This window comes from Dendrobates tinctorius, unplaced genomic scaffold, assembly GCF_039654945.1.
Source record: "Dendrobates tinctorius isolate UK_male_01 unplaced genomic scaffold, ASM3965494v1 ptg000128l, whole genome shotgun sequence".
Classification (NCBI taxonomy): Eukaryota; Metazoa; Chordata; class Amphibia; order Anura; family Dendrobatidae; genus Dendrobates; species Dendrobates tinctorius.
Genome location: NW_027361796.1, coordinates 14,466,613 through 14,490,644, shown reverse-complemented (window position 1 = coordinate 14,490,644; position 24,032 = coordinate 14,466,613). Strand labels below are relative to the sequence as shown.

Below are 24,032 nucleotides of genomic sequence, written 5' to 3'. Positions count from 1 at the left end.
CAATTAACCACACCTTCGAAATCTCTGACTCCCCTGCGAAATCCTCAGATCAGGAGGTTTCGTTCAGACTTGAGGAAACACCCCCCAGGGTATTTCCTTTTCATTCATTTCAAAGAGGAAAGCGTCTCGGCGTACTGTACCCGTTTGCTATAGAGCTCACGGATAACTGGTCTGCCTCTCCCTCGGTGGACCCGCCCGTGTCCAGACTGTCTAATAACACGGTTCTCCCGCTTTCAGGTGTGGCGTCTTTAAAGGATTCTAATGATAGAATTATAGAATCCCTGGCGAAGTCTGCCTTCGAAGCGGCTTCGACGGCGGTATGCCCAATCTTTGCTTCATCTTGGGCAGCAAAGGCCATAGGTACTTGGGCAGAGGATCTTCGTCAGGGCATCCTAGAGAAAGCACAACCAGATCGATTGGCCGATCTCGCCAATCAGATTTCCCATGTGGGGGATTATCTGCTTTCTGCTTCATTGGATGCCGCATCCTGCACAGTTCAGGCGTCAAGCAACGTCATGGCAATCCGACGTACAATTTGGCTCAAAGCCTGGCAGGCGGACTTGTCTAAAAAGTCTCTTACTAATCTGCCTTTTCAGGGAGTGCGCCTCTTTGGTTCCCAATTGGACCAGATTATTAAGGACGCCACCGGAGGCACGAGTTCCCTCCTCCCTCAGTCCAAACCTCGCAGACCTCCACTAATGCGTCAGTTTCGACCCTTTCGGGCCTTCCGCCGTTTCAATACGGCGGAGACCTCCTCCAACCAACAAAGGCCGCAGGCACGCCAAGATAGGAAGAAAGTTTCATTCAGACCCACTCCCTCCTGGCGATCCCACTCTTCACAGGGCAGACCATCCAGATCCAGATCTGGACGGTCCACTTCAGCATGACTATGCTCGGACTCCCGAGGGTCCCTTCCAATTGGGAGGTCGACTCTTGTTCTTCAAGGACGTCTGGCTGGCCTCAGTAGAGGACGCCTGGGTCAGGGAGGTCGTATCGTCAGGATACAAGATAGAGTTCGTCTCTCTTCCACGGAATCGTTTTTTCGAATCCCGTCCTCCAAAAGATCCAGCCTTGATCCCGGGGTTCTTTACGGCCATCGCCTCTCTCCTCTGTTCCGGGGTGATTGTGCCCGTTCCCGAATCGGAGCGGTTCACAGGGTTTTATTCAAACCTATTCGTGGTGCCGAAAAAAGGAAGGGGCGGTTAGACCCATCTTGGATCTCAAGCTGCTCAACAAGAGAGTCCGTCTTCGCCGATTCCGAATGGAGTCGGTTCGTTCGGTAATCGCTTCCATGGAGGAGCAGGAGTTCATGTGTTCAATAGACATCCAAGATGCCTATCTACATGTTCCCATATTCTCCGGACATCAGAAGTTCCTGCGTTTTGCGGTTCGCCAGGAACATTACCAGTTCGTTGCGCTGCCCTTCGGTCTCGCCACCGCTCCCAGAGTCTTCACGAAGATCATGGCTGCGTTGATGGCCTTGTTGAGGATCAGAGGTCTCGTTCTTTTTCTGTACCTCGACGATATTCTGATCAAAGCTCCCTCTTTTCACCAGGCCCGCCTAAGTTTGAAGATCGTCCTAGACACTCTTTCCAATCTCGGGTGGATCGTCAACAGGAAAAAGTCCTGTCTGGTTCCTTCTCAACGCCTTGTGTTTCTGGGCCTACTGTTCGACACTCGTCGGTCAAGGGTCTTTCTCCCACGAGAGAAGATTCTCTCCCTGCAGCAGGATGTACGATCGCTGCAGACCACACGATTTCCGTCCCTCCGAACAACCATGAGGGACCTGGGAAAGATGGTGGCGGCGATAGAGGCAGTTCCCTTTGCCCAATTTCACGCCAGACCTCTCCAACACGCCATTCTGTTGAGGTGGAACAGGTCTGCTCTGTCCCTGGATCGCCCTGTTCGTCTTTCATGCTGGATCAAGCGGTCTCTCAACTGGTGGTTGACATCACCTCTCATCCTCTTGGGGCGGTCTTTTCTTCCCATTCACTGGCAGATTGTAACAACGGATGCCAGCCTCCTCGGATGGGGGGGCAGTGTTCCGCAATCACACTGTTCAGGGTCGTTGGTCGACTCGGGAATCAGCCCTGTCGATCAACGTCCTAGAGATACGAGCGATTTATCTGGCTCTCGTACACTGGGAGAGGCTCCTCAGGGGCCTGCCTATCCGGATTCAGACAGACAATGCCACAGCGGTGGCATATGTCAACCGTCAAGGAGGGACACGGAGTGCCTCAGCACTGGCAGAAGTGTCCAAGATCCTTCAGTGGGCAGAGATTTCGGTACCGACAATCTCCGCGGTACACATTCCCGGCGTGGACAACTGGGCAGCCGATTTTCTCATCCGCTAGGGTCTCGCGGCAGGAGAGTGGTCCCTACATCCGGATGTATTTCTTCAGCTTTGCCGTCGTTGGGGAACCCCGGACGTAGATCTGCTGCCTCTCGCCTCAACAGGAAAGTCCCACAGTTTGTATCCAGGGCTCGAGATCCTCTCGCAGTGGGCGCCGGTGCTCTGGCCATTCCTTGGTCGCAGTTCGAGCTCCCCTACCTGTTCCCTCCCCTGCCTCTTCTTCCCAAGCTGTTGAAGAAGATCAAAGCAGAAGGAATTCCAGTCATTCTCATCGCCCCGAATTGGCCCAGAAGGTCTTGGTTCGCGGACATTGTCAACCTTCTCGCAGACGTCCCCTGGAAGCTTCCAGACAGGGCAGATCTGCTGTCTCAAGGCCCGACTTGCCACCCCAATTCTCGGCCGCTCAATTTAACGGCGTGGCTATTGAGACCGAGGTTTTGAAACGAGCAGGATTCTCCGGTCGAGTAATTCATACCATGATCCGAGCCCATCGTCTTCCAAGATTTACTACCGTACTTGGAAGGCCTATTTCACTTGGTGTGAGGACAATAACATCGCGCCCATGTGTTTTTTGCTCCCTTCCGTTCTGGCGTTTCTCCAGGCAGGGCTGGATGCGGGGCTTGCTCTCAGTTCCTTGAAGGGTCAAGTTTCGGCGCTGTCCATTTTATTTCAGAAGACGTTGGCCTCCCACCCTCAGGTCAAAACCTTTCTTCAGGGCGTGGCTCACACGGCTCCTCCGTACCAAGCGCCCGTGGATCCATGGGATCTTAATTTGGTTCTTGAGGTTCTGCAAGGTTCTCCTTTTGAACCTCTCAGGGATGTTTCCCTTTCTCTCCTTTCTTGGAAGGTAGCTTTTCTGGTGGCCATCACTTCCATCCGGCGCGTGTCGGAATTAGCGGCTCTTTCTTTACGCTCTCCTTTCTTGGTACTTCACCAGGACAAGGTAGTTCTACGGCCTCCGCCCTCTTTTCTTCCGAAGGTGGTCTCCTCCGTTCACCTCAATGAGGATATTGTTCTGCCGTCCTTCTGTCCGAGTCCTACTCACCCTCGGGAGCGGTCCCTGACCAAGCTGGATCTGGTCAGGGCGATGAGAATCTATCTGTCTAGGACAACTTCCTTGCGGAAGACAGACTCTCTTTTCATCATTCCAGATGGGGCGTGGAAAGGTCATCCGGCTTCCAAGGCTACTATTGCTTGCTGGATCAGATCGGGCAATTTTGGAGGCCTACCGGGTTAAGCATCGAGTGGCCCCTCCGGGGATCAGAGCGCACTCTACCCGGGCAGTGGGTGCTTCCTGGCCGGTATGCCACAGAGCCTCCGCGCTGCAGCTTTGCAAAGCTGCTGCCTGGTCATCGGTTCTCACGTTTGAAATTCTACAAGGTCCACACCTACCCTTCGGCGGATGCCAGCCTAGGTAGGAGGATTCTGCAGGCAGCGGTGGTGAGTCCACTGGCCTGATGGAAGTTTGTTTCCCACCCCAGGGACTGCTTTGGGACGTCCCATGGTCTCTGTGTCCCCCAATAAGGCGAACGAGAAAACAGGATTTTTGGGTTGCTTACCGTAAAATCTGTTTCTCGGAGCCTTCATTGGGGGACACAGCACCCTCCCATGTTCTACAACTCCTGTTCTTACTTTGGTTGATTGGTTACAGTTGAGTTGTTTGTTCGGTTCTCAATCTATTCTGTTACTTCTCCTACTGCTTTCTCACTAACTGAGGAAATTCCCTGCCGGTCGGTGGGGTGTACACTGCGGAGGAGGAGCTAACCTTTTTTTTGCATGGTGTCAGCCTCCTAGTGGCAGCAGCATACACCCTTGGTCTCTTTGTCCCCCAATGAAGGCTCCGAGAAACAGATTTTACGGTAAGCAACCCAAAAATCCTGTTTTTTTAAAATATAAAAAAAATTATTTTAATTCCGTGGAAGCATAGTTGAAAAGCAATATAAGACTTTCATTTGTTCATTTTCATAGATTTTTTATTTATTATTACTTTTGTCAGATTCAAGTTATTTCTGTCACTATTGTGGGTTTTTCTATTATTAAACGAACGGAAACTACAATTTTGACCACGTGTGTATACTACAACCCCTGGCATAAATTATGTAATCACTGGCCTTGGAGGATGTTCATTCAGTTGTTTAATTTTGTAGAAAAAAAGCAGATCACAGACATGGCACAAAACTAAAGTCATTTCAAATGGCAACTTTCTGGCTTTCAGAAACACTAAAAGAAATCAAGGACAAAAAATGTTGTAGTCAGTAATGGTTACTTTTTTAGACCAAGCAGAGGGGAAAAATTATAGACTCACTATATTCTGTGGGAAAAAATTATGTTATCACCCTCTAAATTTTCATTCCCAAATCTAACACCTGAATCAAATTAGATCTGTTTGTTAGTCTGCATCTAAAAAGGAGTGATCACACCTTGGAGAGCTGTTGCACTAAGTGGACTGACCTGAATCATGGCTCCAACACGAGATATGTCAATTGAAACAAAGGAGAGGATTATCAAACTCTTAAAAGATGGTAAATCATCACGCAATGTTGCAAAGGTGTTGGTTGTTCACAGTCAGCTGTGTCTAAAATTTGGACCAAATACAAACATGGGAAGGTTGTTAAAGGCAAACATACTGGTAGTCCAAGGAAGACATCAAAGCCTCAAGACCGGAAACGTAAAGCAATATGTCTCCAAAATAGGAAATGCACAACAAAACAAATGAGGAACGAATGGGAGGAAACTGGAGTCAAAGTTTGACCGAACTGTAAGAAACTGCCTAAAGGAAATGGGATTTACATACAGAAAAGCTAAACGAAAGCCATCATTAACACCTAAACAGAAAAAAACAAGGTTACAATGGGCTAAGGAAAAGCAATTGTGGACTGTGGATGACTGGATGGAAGTCATATTCAGTGATGAATCGCGAATCTGCATTGGGCAAGGTGATGATGCTGGAACTTTTGTTTGGTGCCGTTCCAATGAGATTTATAAAGATGACTGCCTGGAGAGAACATGCAAATTTCCACAGTCATTGATGATGTGGGGCTGCATGTCAGGTAAAGGCACTGGGGAGATGGCTGTCTTTACATCTTCAATAAATGCACAAGTTTATGTTGCTATTTTGGACACTTTTTTTCTTATCCCATCAATTGAAAGGATGTTTAGGGATGATGAAATCATTTTTCACGATAATAATGCATCCTGCCATAGAGCAAAAACTGTGAAAACATTCCTTGAAAAAGACACATAAGGTCAATGTCATGGCCTGCAAATAGTCCGGATCTCAATCCAATTGAAAATCTTTGGTGGAAGTTGAAGAAAATGGTCCATGACAAGGCTCCAACCTGCAAAGCTGATCTGGCAACAGCAATCAGAGAAAGTTGGAGCCAGATTGATAAAGAGAACTGTGTGACACTCATTAAGTCCATGCCTCAGAGACTGCAAGCTGTTATCGAGGTGATGCAACAAAATACTAGTAATGTGTTGGAGTGATTTTTTGTTTGTTTGTTTTTCATGATTCCATAATTTTTTCCCTCAGAATTGAGTGATTCCATAATTTTTCCCCTATGCTTGATTTAAAAAAGCAACCATTACTGACTACCACATTTTTTGTTCTTGATTTCTTTTAGTGTTTTTGAAAGCCAGAAAGTTGCCATTTGAATTGATTTTAGTTTTGTGCCGTGTCTGTGATCTGCTTTTCTTCTACAAAATTAAACAACTGAATGAACATCCTCCAAGGCCAGTGATTCCATAATTTTTGCCAGGGGTTGTACTGATGAAGCTAAAGCATGTGTTTGTTTTTGTTACATTTTCTGTCACATCTACTGACAGGTAATATTTAATATATAATGAGTTATTAGCTAATACGATTTTTTATAGTATCAGATATTAATGTGATGAGTTATTTTTAACATAGTCTTATATTGTGAAATGTTTAGGTCATTTATATATTTCCTGTTATGTGCACCTCATGAAACTTGGGGATTTAATACTAAGCTGTTACCATTGTCACCGTGCTTCGCAACAGGGGAGCATATAATAAAGCTGTATAATCAAAATTAATAACCTGACATTTTTTTTAAGGTTGGTATCGGCAGTGCAACATCATTACATACAGTAAAGATGTGGATTTAGGGATCTTTATACAGAACTACAAGCCTGATCTAGTTCCAGCATTTCAGAAAGCCGGACTCTCACTGAAGCACAAGTTTGGCAAGGTTGGAGTACTGTTTTTACCAGCAGTTACATATAGAGATATCTTAAAGGGAATCTACTAGTAGGTTTTTACACTAAAGTCGCTGTAATGTTGATCCATACATTTGATTTAGAAATCCTTGTTTTCCTTCTTGGAGAAATCCATTGACACGTTTATGCAGATTAATTGCAAATGCAGTGGGGTTGGCGGTGCACTTACAGCCTTTCTCCCTATGTTCCCGTTCGCCGCCTTCTTCCGTTCAGTGACTGATAGGTCACTTTTATCTCACAGGCCCAAGATCTTGTATAGGCACCATCATGACAACACCTGTGTGAGATCTTGGGCGGGGAAGACACTGTTTGTCACTGGGTGTGGAGGGGGGATAGGGAGAGAGGCCAAAATGCTGCAAGTGCACTGCCAACCCTGCTGCACTTGCGGCTCATTTCCATAAAAATTCATTGATGGCTGTTTTAAAAGGTGGAAACAAGGATTTCTTAAATAAATCTATGGATTTAATCAACATTACTGCAAATTTACACAGATGACATTAGTATGGGGGGTGTAAAATCCAGCTGAGTCTCCCTTTAAATGTGTTATAGTCATTTATTGCTAGATTACTACATCCTTTCTTACAGATTATCGAGCGCAGAGGTATAAATGGCAATAACCAAGCTAAGAATACCAGTGCTTCATTTAAAGCTTTCACACATACAAATGTGTAAAATATCATTGTCTTCCAGTGTCATATTCTACACATTCTGCCAATCACCCACATATCTGGATCACAGTTTGCCATTGGCTTTTTTTTTTTTTTCTAAATTCTGGCTTGACATTATTATTTTGTTATTTGACAATACAGGAGAAGAGTAAAAAGTATTCGGCATTACTGTTTCAAAGAAAGCCTAAATACTTAAGTAAAAACTTTGGCGAGTAATTAACCTGTTTTCTGCCAATATTCCTTAACTCTTTCCAAATTCGCAGTCTTAGAATAAATAATTCTCTAATACTGTCCAGAGACAGAAGCCAGTCAAGATCCTACTTTTTCTAAGTATCTTCTATTATTGGGTGACCCTGCTGGATCCCACAGGGGCAGGTACCTGAACCATAGCACGTAGCGAATGTAAAAAATATTATTTCTCTAGAGTTGACTTGAAAGAGCTCTAAGAGCTCTAATATTTATATATCATTTCAGGATTAGTACCAGCAAAATGATTTATTTCCAATATAACCTGTTTTTACTAAAGTTTGTCATCATTATAACAGTTGCATTTTTCTTTTTAAATGATTTCTTCTCAAAATTTCCACTAGATGGCAGCACCAATTAACAGTTGTATTGCAAGCCACAGTGCTAAACCGCAATATGTGGATGTTGCTAGTATTTTGCACATCCAGAATAAATAAATGCACTAACTTAGTTACTCATGGAAGGAAACATTATTAGACAATTACATTTGCAGTGTTTAAATGATACGATCAAAACTGTCCTGTGCAGCCACACGGACAACATAATGACATAGCTATTAACAAATAGTAGTTTAACACAATGCAGTTTAAAGGGAATTTGTCAACAGGTTTTGCTGCGTAATCTGAAAACGTACGGGTTAAAGGGAAGGTGCCATCTGCCCAAATTTTTTTATCAGCAATGAAAAAATGTCAAGTATTAATTGTTTATATAGTTTTTAATATTAGAATTTGTTTTTAATAGAGTAAAATATGAAAAATAACCACTAGGGGGAGCAGCAGTGGAAATTTGCCATAAAAACTTAGTGTACAACTAGCTCACATTACTGCACTGCAGTAAATGTGGGCGGGGCCTGCTCATGTGTGTGATGTCACTGCTCCCCGCCCCTTCTAGGTGTTTGCAAAAGGATAAGGAAGGATGGAGTTTAGGATCACCGCGAGAAGCCGTTTTGTTGCTGACTGCAATGTGATACTGAGATGTGGAAAGTGTCACCGAGGATGGCTCGCTGCGTTGATTCTGTTAGTGCTGCACACCGAATTATATGCTGGGGTTAGATACTCAAAGTATATCACGTGTTGTGATTAGATACACAGAGTGTAATACAGACTGAGATTATATACAGGGCTCAGTGTAGGGCATCATATGATATAATTAGATATAGGGCTCAGCGGAGTGTATCACACAGGATGGAATTAGATACACAGTATCTAATGTTTGTAATTTGTGACACTGCTCCGTCTACTTATGTGGGTGCAGTAGTGTAATCTGATGGGCATTAGATTCATGGCTCTGGGCATATCACATTTGATCGGCATTAGATGCACTCTCTGGGGGTACCACACATAATGGCATTAGATGCACTCTCTGGGGCGTACCGCACATAATGACATTAGATGCACTCTCTGGGGGTACCACACATAATGGCATTAGATGCACTCTCTGGGGCGTACCGCACATAATGACATTAGATGCACTCTCTGGGGCGTACCGCACATAATGACATTAGATGCACTCTCTGGGGCGTACCGCACATAATGACATTAGATGCACTCTCTGGGGCGTACCACACATAATGGCATTAGATGCACTCTCTGGGGGTACCACACATAATGGCATTAGATGCACTCTCTGGGGGTACCACACATAATGGCATTAGATGCACTCTCTGGGGCGTACCACACATAATGGCATTAGATGCACTCTCTGGGGGTACCACACATAATGGCATTAGATGCACTCTCTGGGGCGTACCACACATAATGGCATTAGATGCACTCTCTGGGGCGTACCACACATAATGGCATTAGATGCACTCTCTGGGGCGTACCACACATAATGGCATTAGATGCACTCTCTGGGGCGTACCGCACATAATGGCATTAGATGCACTCTCTGGGGCGTACCGCACATAATGGCATTAGATGCACTCTCTGGGGCGTACCGCACATAATGGCATTAGATGCACTCTCTGGGGCGTACCGCACATAATGGCATTAGATGCACTCTCTGGGGCGTACCACACATAATGGCATTAGATGCACTCTCTGGGGGTACCACACATAATGGCATTAGATGCACTCTCTGGGGCGTACCACACATAATGGCATTAGATGCACTCTCTGGGGCGTACCACACATAATGGCATTAGATGCACTCTCTGGGGCGTACCACACATAATGGCATTAGATGCACTCTCTGGGGCGTACCACACATAATGGCATTAGATGCACTCTCTGGGGCGTACCGCACATAATGGCATTAGATGCACTCTCTGGGGCGTACCGCACATAATGGCATTAGATGCACTCTCTGGGGCGTACCGCACATAATGGCATTAGATGCACTCTCTGGGGCGTACCGCACATAATGGCATTAGATGCACTCTCTGGGGCGTACCGCACATAATGGCATTAGATGCACTCTCTGGGGCGTACCGCACATAATGGCATTAGATGCACTCTCTGGGGCGTACCGCACATAATGGCATTAGATGCACTCTCTGGGGCGTACCGCACATAATGGCATTAGATGCACTCTCTGGGGCGTACCGCACATAATGGCATTAGATGCACTCTCTGGGGCGTACCGCACATAATGGCATTAGATGCACTCTCTGGGGCGTACCGCACATAATGGCATTAGATGCACTCTCTGGGGCGTACCGCACATAATGGCATTAGATGCACTCTCTGGGGCGTACCGCACATAATGGCATTAGATGCACTCTCTGGGGCGTACCGCACATAATGGCATTAGATGCACTCTCTGGGGCGTACCGCACATAATGGCATTAGATGCACTCTCTGGGGCGTACCGCACATAATGGCATTAGATGCACTCTCTGGGGCGTACCACACATAATGGCATTAGATGCACTCTCTGGGGCGTACCGCACATAATGGCATTAGATGCACTCTCTGGGGCGTACCGCACATAATGGCATTAGATGCACTCTCTGGGGCGTACCGCACATAATGGCATTAGATGCACTCTCTGGGGCGTACCGCACATAATGGCATTAGATGCACTCTCTGGGGCGTACCGCACATAATGGCATTAGATGCACTCTCTGGGGCGTACCACACATAATGGCATTAGATGCACTCTCTGGGGCGTACCGCACATAATGGCATTAGATGCACTCTCTGGGGCGTACCGCACATAATGGCATTAGATGCACTCTCTGGGGCGTACCGCACATAATGGCATTAGATGCACTCTCTGGGGCGTACCGCACATAATGGCATTAGATGCACTCTCTGGGGCGTACCGCACATAATGGCATTAGATGCACTCTCTGGGGCGTACCTCACATAATGGCATTAGATGCACTCTCTGGGGCGTACCACACATAATGGCATTAGATGCACTCTCTGGGGCGTACCACACATAATGGCATTAGATATCCTTGTAAAATAAAAAAGTATGCGGCACTCACCAATAGCCTTTGAGAGAAGAATCCTATAATCCATCAGACAATCAGGACATTAGAAGTGGATAGCTAGGTGTGAAGGCTATCGGGGAGTTAGGTGGACGACGGCTGTTTCACGTGTATACGCTTCAACGGGTCCAGGTGAGTAATCAGTTAGAGATACTCCCTTTTAAGGGGATGTATGAGTGACTTAATCAAAAGAAGTGTGTGAAACACACACAATATACTTAGTCAAACTAACAAAGACTACAATCCTTTACAAAAATGTAACATTACTGTAGAGAGACAGATAAATCAATTTTATCATTAAGACCGATGGGACCTTGTGCTTACGTTTTTAGTATCCATCTTGCTCCTTGTCTTAAGTAATATAGTACTATGATTTTCACCCTGTACAGGGTATCTAACAGTTTCTATTCCTGCAAAGCTCAAGGTCTCTGGGTCTGAGTTATAAGTTTTCATACAGTTAATTAATCTCAAAGTACCGTTTCCTGAGGAAATAGATCCTGTAATGCTCCTGAAATCTTGTTTTCAATGGTCTGATTGTTTTTCCTGTATAATAAAATTGACACGGACAATAGAACATAAATAATAAACTGTGTTCTACATGTTATAAAATCCTTAACAATGTGTACAGTTGAACCAATGCTTAGTGGATTAGCTGTAGAGTTTAAATGGCAGCTTGGACAATTACCACAATTGAAATTGCCTTTTGGTGTATAATTTTGAGGACCAATTTTTATTTGGAGGTAAAAGACAGAAACAAGAATATCACCTATATTACGGGTTCTTTGATAGAAAAAAAATTGGTGCATAGAAGAGGGTGATGATGAGGGGCAGTGTAGAGAAAGAGGGTGATGATAATGAGGGGCTGTGTAGAGAAGGAGGTGATGAGGGACTGTGAGGAGAAAGGAGTGATGATTATGAGGACCTGTGCATAGAAGGGGTTGATGATTAGGGGCTGTGAGGAGAAGGGAGTGATGATGAGGGGCTGTGCAGAGAAGGGGGTCATGATGAGGGGGGGTGATGATGACAGTGATGAGAGGCTGTGCTGAGAAGGGTATCTAATAAGTCACTAAAGAATATGTGAAAAGCGGCACTAGTGTACTCTTGAATTCAATCCCTAAGTCAGAGGATGGTTCCCCTATGTGTGAGCTTACAGCTTTTGTCTGAATACTTTCTATATTCAGACAAAATCTGTAAGCTCACACATAGGGGAACCATCCTCTGACTTAGGCTGGGGTCACACTTAAGAGAAACTCGCACGAGTCTCGCGTCTGAATACCCAGCACTGCTTCCGGCTCTCGGGACTGGAGTATGCGGCTGCATAGAAGTACTGTAGATGCAGCTGCACACTCCAGTCCGAGTGCCGGCGGCAGTGCCTGGTATTGAGACGCGAGACTCGTGCGAGTTTCTCACAAGTGTGACCCCGGCCTTAAGGATTGAATTCAAGACTACACTGTTGCCGCTTTTCACATATTCTTTAGTGACTTGGTTGCATTTTTGTAAAGGATTGTAATCTTTGTAAGGCTAGTTTCACACTTGCTTTTTTTTGCAGCGCGTTTTTCCCGCAAAAAAACGCATTAAAAAAACGCATACAAAAGCATACAACTGCTGCGTTTTTTTCAAGCATTTTTATGAGCATGCATGAAAAAAACGCAGCGTTTTTATGCGTTTGTAAGCGTTTTTAGTGCGTTTTTACCGCGTTTGCGTTTTTTTCCAACATTAGGTGGCCCCTCACACTAACCCAAACCAAGACTTTACTAACCCTAACCCTGACCCTGACCCTAACCCTAACCCTGACCCTAACCCTTAACCAAACCATACTTAACCCTAACCCAAACCCTAAACCCTAACTAACCCTAACCCTAACCCTAACTAACCCTAACCCTGACCCTAACCCTGACCCTAACCCTAACCCTAACTAACCCTAACCCTGACCCTAACCCTGACCCTAACCCTTAACCAAACCATACTTAACCATAACCCTGACCCTAACCCTGACCCTAACCCTTAACCAAACCATACTTAACCCTGACCCTAACCCTGACCCTAACCCTAAACCCCTTTAACTAACCCTAACTCTAACCCAAACCCCTAAATTCCATGGTTAAAAAAAAAAAACGCTTGTGCAAAAAAACGCATACATAAGCATGCCAATGCGCACATATGCGCACCCATAGGCTATAATGGCCATTTTTAGCGCAAAACGTGCGCATATGTGCGCATGCGCTTTTTTGCAGGGCCAAAAAATGCAACATGCTGCGTCTGGAAAATACCAACGCATACCCCAAAAAAACGCAGCGCATGAAAATCGCATACATGCGCATGGCAGCGCGCAGGTATGCGCACCCATGTTAAATATAGGGGAAAAAACGCATGCGCAGGTTAGCGTTTTTTTCCAGCGCTAAAAAACGCAAATGTGAAACCAGCCTTAGTTTGACTAAGCATGTTGTGTGTGTTTCACATGTCTTTTGATTAAGTCACCCTTACCACCCCTTAAAAGCGAGTATCTCTAACTGATTACTCACCTGGACCCGTTGAAGCGTATACACGTGAAACGCCCGTCGTCCACCTCACTCCCAACATGCCTTCACACCTAGCTATCCACTTCTAATGTCCTGTGATTGTCTGATGGATTAAAGGATTTTTTCACGAACGCTACTGGTGAGTGCCGCATACTTTTTCTATCTTACATGGATCTGTCGGTAAAGATGCTGAGCACCTTGAACCAAAGCGTCAAAAGCTGTAAGCTCACACATAGGGGAACCATCCTCTGACTTAGGGATTGAATTCGAGAGTATACTGGTTCCGCTTTTCACGTATTCTTTAGTGATTTATTAGATACCCTTCTCTGCACAGCCTTTCATCACCATCATCATCACCCCTTTCTCTGCACAGCCCCTCATCATGACCCCCTTCTCTGCACAGCCCCTCATCATCACTCCTTTCTCCTCATAGCCCCTCATCATCACCCCTTCTATACACAGCTCCTCATAGTCATCACTCCATTCTCACCGTCCCTCATCACCTCCTTCTCTGCAGAGCCCTTCATCTTTATCACTTCTTTCTCCTCACAGACCCTCATCATCACCCCCTTCTCTGCACAGCCACTCATCATCATCCCTTTGTCTTCTAGCCCCTCATCATCACCCCCTTCTCCACACAGCCCTGCATCATCACTCCTTTCTCCTCACAGCCCTTCATTATCACCCCTTTTATACACAACACCTCCTCATCATCCCCCATCTTTGTCACCAATTTCTTCACACAGTCCCTCATTATTACCCACTTCTCCCCACAGCCCTTCATTATCATTATCCCTTCCAATACGCAGCCCCATACAAGTAGCAGCAGCTATTTCACTGTGCCACCATCCATCATGTAAAATGTAATTATTTTTTCTTCACCGCCCAATGGTATAATATTCTGTTACACATGTCACATGTGTCAATATGATCACTGCACCCCTAGATGAATTAATCGAGAGATGTAGTTTGTAAAATTAGGTCACTTATGGGGGATTCTGCTGTTCTCGCCTCTCACGGGCTCTGCCAATGTGACATGGCACCCTCAAACCATTCCTGAAAAATGTGTTCTTCAATATGGTGCTCCTTCCCTTCTGAGCCTTGCACCGTGCCTCAAAACTAGTTTTCGACCACACACAGTGGGTACGGAAAGTATTCAGACCCCTTTAAATTTCCCCTCTTTGTTTCATTGCAGCCACTTGGTAAATTCAAAAAAGTTCATGCACTGTGAGCTGTGAGGTCTTATATAGACAGGTGTGTGCCTTTACCAATCAAGTCCTATCCATTTAATTAAACACAGCTGGACTCCAGTGAAGGAGTAGAACCATCTCAAGGAGGATCACAAGGAAATGGAAACCATGTGACTTAAATATGAGTGTCTGAGCAGAGGGACTGAATACTTATGACCATGTGATATTTCAGTTTTTCTTTTTTAATAAATTTGCAAAAATTTCTACATTTCTGTTTTTTTTTCCAGTCAAGATGGGGTGCAGAGTGTAAATTAATGGAAAAAAATGAACTTTTTTGAATTTACCAATTGGCTGCAATGAAACAAAGAGTGAAAAATTTAAAGGGGTCTGAATATTTTCCGTACCCACTGTATGAGGTATTTGTGTACTGAGGAGAAATTGCATAAATTATTTTGTGGTCCATTTTCTCCTATTATCCCTTTTGAAAATGTTAAACTTGGGGCAAAAGTTAAATATTTGTGGAAAAAAATGGTAATGTTCCATTGACTCAGCGGAATGTTATACAATTTTGTGAACCGCTTGAGAGTTAAAAATGCTCCTTATACCACTAAATGAATTCCTCAAGAGATATAGTTTCCAAAATGGGGTCACTTGTGGGAGTTTCTGCTATTTTGGCATGTCAGGGGCTCGTCAAATATGACATGGCATTCGAAATCTGTTCCAGTCAGAATTGCGCTGTAGAATTCAATTGGCGCTCCTTCTCTTCGAAGCCCTGCCGTGCGCCCAAACAGCAGCTTTCCGCCATATATGAGGTATCTGTGTACTTGGGAGAAATTGCACAACAAATTGTATGGTCTATTTTCTCCTGTTATCCTTGTTAAAATAAAAAATGTGGGGCTGAATCAACATTTTTGTGTGCAAATTTTTTTATTTTTTTTTGTTTTCACAGCTCAACACTATAAAATCATGTGAAGCAACTGTGGGTTAAAAGTGCTCACACCTTTAGATAAGTTCCTTCAGGGCTGTAGTTTCCAAAATGGCATCACTTGTTGGGTGTTTCCACTGTTTAGGTACATCAGGGGCTCTACAAACACGACATGGCGTCCGCTAGCTATTACAGACAAGTTTGTGCCCCAAAAGTCAAACGATGCTCCTTCCCTTCTGAGCCCTGCCATGCTCCCAAACAGTAGTTTTCCACCACATCTGGGGTATCAGCATACTCAGGAGAAATGTAAAGCTGTAAAGTAGACATGTGGGAAATTTTGTTTATAAATTATTTTGTACAGCATGACTAACTGCTTTAAGGATATAAATATTAAAAGTTTGAAAATTGCAAAATTTTCACCAAAATGCCAATATTTTCACAAATTTCACAAAGCAAAACATTTTAACCTAAATTTAACACTAACATAAAGTACATTGTGTCATGAAAAATAATTCTCAGAATCAAAGTGATTCCGTAAAGCGTTCCAGAGTTATTACCACATAAAGTGACACTGGTCAAAATTTAAAAATTTGGCTTGGTGAGAACGGGCTGAAGGGGTTAATATAAAAATAAGAATTTCAGTACCTTCCCTTTTAAAACACTAAATTTAAAGATGTGTCGCATGTCAAGCTGTGTGCTGTTACACTGAAGGTTTTATCACCTGTTGATTAACAATGGTGTGACTACCTGTCATTGGCTTGCAAGTCCGACTCCGCCCCCTCATGTGATAAGCAGCTCACTGTCTATAGACATATAATATAGAAAGCTCAAGTGTGTGTATGTATGTGTGCATGTCCGGGATTGGCATCCGCACCGTCGCAGCTACAGCCACAAAATTTGGCACAGTCACACGTCTGGACCCAGAGAGCGTCCTAGGCTATGTTGTGAGGCCAAATTTTAACCCCGCGCGTTCCAATTCACCAAACAATTTTGCACCTATCTACATAATGGGGAAAAAGTGTGTGTGTGTGTATCAAGCCCCGCCCCTCATTATGATGTCATATGGTTGTCATGGCGACGCTGATGTCATCATAGCTTGCAAGCCCCGCCGCTCATTATGATGTCATAATGGTTGACTATGGGATGGAGGATGTGTGATGGGTATATGGGCACTGGACTATGGGATGGAGGATATGTATGACGGGTATATGGGCACGGGACTATGGGATGGCGGATATGTATGATGGGTATATGGACACGGGACTATGGGATGGAGGATATGTATGATGGGTATATGGGCATGGGACTATGAGATGAAGATGTGTGATGGGTATATGGGCACTCGACTATGGGATGGAGGATATGTATGATGGGTATATGGGCACGGGCCTATGGGATGGCGGATATGTATGATGGGTATATGGACACGGGACTATGGGATGGAGGATATGTATGATGGGTATATGGGCATGGGACTATGAGATGAAGATGTGTGATGGGTATATGGGCACTCGACTATGGGATGGCGAATATGTATGGTAGGTATATGGGCATGGGGCTATCGGATGGAGGATGTGTGATGGGTATATGGGCATGGGACTATAGGATGGAGGATATGTGTGATGGGTATATGGGCATGGGACTATGGGATGGAGGATGAGCAGGGGGTTGGACCAGATGGCCCAGGAGGTCCCTTCCAACTCTACGATTCTATGATTCTATGTGTGATGGGTATATGGGCACTCGACTATGGGATGGAGGATATGTATGATGGGTATATGGGCACGGGCCTATGGGATCGTGGATATGTATGATGCGGTACTATGGGATGGAGGATAATTATAATTTGCTATAACTAACCACAGTTAGTTACTATGCCCGGGCAGCGCCGGGCTCTTCAGCTAGTTGTATATAGAGAGTGTGGGCGGGGCTAGCTTTCTCAGCTCTGTTGCATTGCTAAATCTAAAAACTATCAGAACTGCTGCACCCAGTCTGCTCTCAGATAAGGTAGCAATAACCTGCGGACAAATTTGCTTTAAGGGAATAAATCAAGTATCAGAAAGCTTGTAGGTCTGATATTAATTTGATCAGATAATAAAAGAATATCACACATTGAAACAGATTATGCTGAGAATTTTTATAAACTTTTAGTTCAGATGATCAATAATATCAATCAGTGATCAGATTACGGTATATGTCAAAGATATGGGACAATAGGTGTAAGATACATCATGTATGTCACCTAAATATATTATACAAGGACAGGATTTGACAGTAGCTGCATCAGAGGCTCGAAAAAAGCTTCAATAATGAATTAGTATTCTTACGTACAGTAATTTAAACTCACTTCATACATAATGATATTGTCTGATGTCCTTTCATTTTTAGGTAGAAGATAGCTTGGAACTCTCTTTTCTTGGGAGAGATGATGTGAAACTTGACCTTTTTTTCTTCTATGAAGAACAGGACTATATGTGGAATGGAGGCACACAGGCCAAAAGTGGCAAGAAATTTAAGTATGAACTTTTCTTTTTTATAGCTAGGGTATGACTGTTGACCTATTTGGCATATATTATATTATCTATGTTGAAGTAGAAGCTTTTTAAATATCATTTTTGTCTATCATTTCTTAACTGTTGTGATTTTTACATATTCTTTATTGTCCTTGGGGGTCAAAACAGTGAAAAACAAGGTCTCGTGCATTGTATGGCACTGTCAAAGAGGTCCTGCTTGAAAGTATTACAAAGTGGCTCTTGTATAGTTGGAGATGAGCAAATATAGTGATATTTGACGCCAAGCGCAGTCTTACCGTATCTGAGCTGGGTTAGGGAATTTAAGAGAAGTGAAGAACATAATTTAGATTTGTGACTTATTTTTCAAAAAATGTGAGTCGCTTTCTAATGACTTCTCATCTGATTTAGGATTACATTCCACTTTTAGACCTTATTCACACATCAGTTTTTTTTGGTCTATTTGCAAACCATGAGGGGCTACCAAAGGCAGAAAAGATGTAAATCCCTCCATTATACATTTTTAACTCTGTAGGTTGCACTCCTGATTTTGGCGCACAAATTCTAATACAAAATACTGATGTCTGAATAAGCCATTATTGTGTAACTTCTAAAATATTTTTTTATTTTGTAGTTTTCCCCATTGTTCCTACAGGTTGGGAGAAAAGAGATCACCCTAGAAAATAGCAAATATATTAGAATACCTTCATCCGCTTTGTCCACGAGGAATTCCAGTTATTTCTCCCATAAGGACTGGGCATTTTTTTTTCGCGTTTCTTTCTGTGGTTTTTTGTTAGTCATATTTTTTTTTTCCGTTTACATGGCCGTGTAGGGGCTTGTTTGTTAACGTTTTGTGTGACACCATTCGTTGTACCATACAATATGCTGAAAAACATGGAACAAAATCCAAATGTGCTGAAATGGTGAACACAATTCAGCCATTGTTTTTTTCTGTTTTATTTATATGGTGTTCATTGTGCGGTAAAAATTACCTGTGTACATAAAGTGATATTGAACCTCCAATGTGCAAGTGAAAAGTATTCATATACAGTTAATACCAGGGGTGAGAAATTAATTTTTCCCTAGGAGCCATATGAGAGATTGTGGCTTTTGTGGAGGGCTGAACAAATAGGCTGAAAATAATTATCCTCAATATTGATATTAACATATTAGAATTATTTTATATTAGTTGAATCGCTTAATATTGAGCAGAATAAAGTATGCTGATACCCTCTATGTACCTTATGAGCCCTCATATAGCCCCCTATATACTGTATTGAGCCCACACACAGCCCCTATATACAATGAGTTTCCAAATAGCCCCCTTAAATACAGTATGAGTCTTCACATGTCCCCTTTACATACAGTTTTAGCCTCCACATAGCCTTTCCACAGTGTAAGCTCTCACATAGCCCCTATATAACGTATGAGCCCCCACGCAGCCCCCTACATACAATATGATTGTCACATTGCCCCTCTATACATAGTATAAGTCCGCATAAAGTCTCCTATATACAGTGTGAGCCCCCACATAGCAACATATACAGTTGTGCTCAAAAGTTTCCATACCCCGGCAGAATTTTTGCTTTCTTGACCCTTTTTTAGAGAATATGAATGATAACACCAAAACTTTTTCTCCGCTCATGGTTAGTGGTTGGCTGAAGCCATTTATTGTCATACTACTGTGTTTTCTCTTTTTAAATTATAATGACAACCCAAAACATCCAAATTACCCTGATGAAAAGTTTACACACTCTAGTGATTATGGCCTGAAAACATGCACAGAAGTTGACACAAATAGGTTTGAATGGCTACTAAAGGTAACATCTTCACCTTTGACCTGTGACAAATGCCAGGAAAATTGTTCGAAATGCAAATAAAAACCCACAAATAACATCAGTTGAAATACTGGACTTTCTGAAAACTAGCGGTGTGGCTGTTTCAAGATGCACATAAGGAGGCACTTGATTAAAAATGGGCTGCATGGTCGAGTAGCTAGAATAAAGCTAAATGACCCTGATCAAAAGTTCGTATACCCCATTTCTTAATACCGTGTATTGCCCCCTCTAACATTAATGACAGCTTGAAGTCTTTTGTGGTCATTGTGGATGAGATTCTTTATTTTCTCAGATGGTAAAGCTGCCCATTCTTGGCAAAAAGCCTCCAGTTCCTGTAAATTCCTGGGCTATCTAGCATGAACTGTGCGCTTGAGATTCCCCCAGAGTGGCTCAATGACATTGAGGTCAGGAGACTGAGATGGCCACTTCAGAACCTTCACTTTGTTCTGCTGTAGCTAATGACAGGTCGACTTGGCCTTGTGTTTTGGATCGTTGTCATGTTGAAACGTCCAAGTACGTCACATGTGCAGCTTACGGGCTGATGATTGCAAATTTGCCTCCAGTATTTGCTGATAACGTACTGCATTTATCTTTCCTTCAACTTTGACCAAATTTCTTGTGCCTTTTGTAGCTCATACCTCCCCAAAACATCAGCGATCCACCTTTGTGCTTTACAGTAGGACTGGTGTTCCTTTCATCATAGGCCTTGTTGACCTTTCTCTAAATATAACGTTTATGGATGTAGCCAAAAAAGTTCAATTTTGGTCTCATCACTCCAAATTACATTGTTCCAGAAGTTTTGAGGCTTGTCTCTGTGCTTTTATGCGTATTGTAGGCGAGATACTTTGTGGCATTTGCGCGGTAAAGCCAAGTTCACATTAGTGTTTGTGTGCACAGCGTATCGTCTGCATGCCCAAACGCATGTCAGAACGCATACAAACGCATGTTTTCGGAGCGTTTTTTATCCGCATCAGCTTACGCATGACGGCAAAAAAATGCTGCATTTGCATGCGTTTTTTTCAGCACATGCCTTCGGAGAATTTCCTTGACACAAGCCACACCCAATGGGCGTGTCTCATTTCCCGGACATGATTATTTGAAAACCGCATGCATTTCAAACACATGCGTACGCATGTCCTTGCGTTCACATGCGTTTCCATAGACAGTAATGCTTTTTTTTATGCACTCATCCGCATACGCATGCCTGCGCATATTTGAGGGATTTTTGACGCCTCAAAAAATGAACATCATGCGTTCTGGACACCGCCGCACACCGCGAAATGACGCATGCGTACGCATTTTCATGTGAACCCCTGCGTACACTATATTAAAGATGGGGAAACATGACGCATGCGGATTGCTGCCAATGAAACGCTGCGCACACAGACGCAAATGTGAAAGCAGCCTTATAGTTTTCTTCTGGCGACTCGACCATGCAGCCCATTTTTCTACAAGTGCCTCCTTATTGTGCATCCTGAATGAGCCACACTGCTAGTTTTCAGAGTCCAGTATTTCAGCTGATGTTATTTGTGGGTTTTTCTTTGCATCCGGAACAATTTTCTTGGCATTTGTCACAGGTGAGGATGTTACCTTTAGTAGCCATTGAAACCCATTTGTGTCAACTTCTGTGCATGTTATCAGGCCAAAATCTCCAGGGTATGTAAACTTTTGATCAGGGTCATTTGGATGTTTTGGTTTGTCATTGTGATTTAAAAAAGAGAAAACACGGTAGTTTGACAATAAATGGCTTCACCCAACCACTAACCATGAGTGGAGAAAAAGTTTTGGTGTTATCATTCACATTCTCTGAAAAAAGGCCAAGAAAGCAAAAATTCTGCCAGGTAATGTAAACTTTTGAGCACAACTGTATATAGGCACACATCGCATAGACATATAAAAAAACCAACAAATATTCACTTTGCTCATGTTTCCATGGTGTTCTGCTCCGTTACACTGAGTCTCCGCACAACAGATGCGATGTAGTGACATCATCACGTCTGCTGTTTCGGTCACATTACGAAACAATCACTAACCTCAGGGAGACCAGTCAAAGAAAACACTGCGGCAGCCGGCAAAGGCACTCAATCAATGAAATCCTAGGTGCAATGCTCCCTGGGAAATACGAATATACAAATAAAGTCCGTGAAGCCTCATTTAAGAGTCTCAAACATGGGACTAGCCATATCTTCCTCCAGGGAAGGACCCAGCAAAAGGGTGGCTCCTTTCTGAAACCACCATTATCACCATATTAAGTGGCCCTTTAAGTCAATATCCAGCTCTTTACGAGTTTACAGATATGACAAGGGAAATACCAAGGCCAGGTATCCATCCACAGACAGCTGTTTCGGGGTGTTGCCCCTCATCAGTGTGGAGTAGGATTCTGGCTAGGTGAGAGCAATGCCAAGTAGACCAAAATCACGAAACAATCACTGACCTCAGGGAGACCAGTCAAAGAAAACACTGTGGCAGCCGGAAAAGGTGCTCAATCAGTGGTCACATTAGCTGATTGGTGGAAGAATGAGTCGGCGGCTCCATTCTCCACCAAAATATTCTCCGCTATCTGTATCTGCATTTCCTTTCATTTTTACTTTTATCTAAAAGACTTTAGAACGGATCCTTTATATTATAGCAAAACTTTAGTTATTATTGCTTACTAATTTTTCTACAAGAATTTCTTTAGATCGGTGATTTTTTTATTATGACAGAATTTAAATGGCTGCCATGTTTTATTCTGATACTTATTTATTTTTTTCAGATACCTATTTCCGAAATTTACGCTTTGTTGGACAGAATTTTTGGAGCTTAAGGTCCAAGTACCATGTGAAACTGTAGCTTACATAGAAGCAAATTATGGCAAGAACTGGGAAGTGCCTGTTAAAGTCTGGGACTGGAAAAACTCCCCTTCCAATGTTCTGCCCAATGGATTGTGGCCTGTTGATGAGTGGGATGAAACTATTCAATTATTTTAATCAAAATGTGGAAAGGAAAACCTTGGATTTGCACTGAAAACTTATTTTATTAAACTAGAGAAATACCATGGAGGGGTCACTTGAAGGACATGAAATGACTGTCATCATATCTCATGCAGTTTAGGGCTATTCTCCCAGAGTAGAGTATGGTTTTTGCTATTCACTGGCAACTGACCTGTTAAATACTGTATTCCTCAATGTGAAATAAAAATAACAGATACCTCCTTGCTCCTGCACTGGTACCATTCCAGAGATGTGTCTTCCGGGGCTTGCCTGAAATTAGTATGCCATGTAGCACTGTAGCTAATCAGGCGCCACTAATGAGCTGTAGTGTTTGAACTTCCTTCCGACATCTGAGTTTCATCCAAGGTCGTCATTACGTTGTTAGAATTGTTCACGCAAAAATGGCCATCGCCTGGAACGCTATCTTGTTCCTCTTTATGACTTTTTAAGCTTTGTTTTGTCTCAGGACTTCAATAATGTGACAAGTGTGCTATATATCTTTGATGAGTGCCTGTTGCATACATTTTTTTTAGTGTATCCTTTGTAATTTGCTATTTTGGGAATAGCGCAGGACCAAATTTGCAAGGGTAACATTTGCCTATCTTTACCGAACAAATATTGTAAACGAAGCAGAGCCTTTTAAAATGAGGGTAGTGTAATTTTCCGATTCTGCTTTGTGTATAACAATGTCATGCAAGCTCTTGGGCACCCTGTGCCAAAATTTCTGGAAGGGCGCTGGTGCAAAAGTTGGTTTAGAAGTTGATTTATTTATTTTAGTCGTTTATTTAGCGCCATTAATTCCATATTGCTTTACAGACATTATCATCACTGTCCCTAATAAGGAAATTAGATTCTGAGCCCCATCACTATGTCTTTGGGGTGTGGGAGGAAACCGGAGAACACGGAGCAATCCCGCATAAACACGGGGAGAACATACAAACTCCTTGCAGATGTTGTCCTTGGTGGGATTTGACTGACAGTTTATTGATTAGTGAAATACAGAAATGATGCTGCCTTTACTGAAATATTGAAACCAATATATTGTCATTTGTGATCACACACTCACCGTTAATAGAAGTGATGATTGTCGTGTTTTTGCAGCCCCAGGTTTGCTTCCAATATGTAATCTGAAT

General features: G+C 43.3%; 1 protein-coding gene across 4 annotated transcripts in view; it reads left to right on the top strand.

Moving 5' to 3' along the window:
- Positions 1-23,132, top strand: part of FKTN (fukutin) — a 52,719-nt gene extending 29,587 nt beyond the window's left edge. For all 4 annotated transcript variants that reach the window (XM_073542679.1, XM_073542678.1, XM_073542676.1 and 1 more), the window contains 3 exons: positions 6,431-6,564; positions 17,968-18,095; positions 22,683-23,132. In XM_073542679.1, the coding sequence (XP_073398780.1) occupies positions 6,431-6,564; positions 17,968-18,095; positions 22,683-22,896 (476 nt within the window). In that variant the 3' untranslated portion in view covers positions 22,897-23,132. The remainder of the gene's footprint in view (positions 1-6,430; positions 6,565-17,967; positions 18,096-22,682) is intronic.
- Positions 23,133-24,032: the final 900 nt, after the last annotated feature.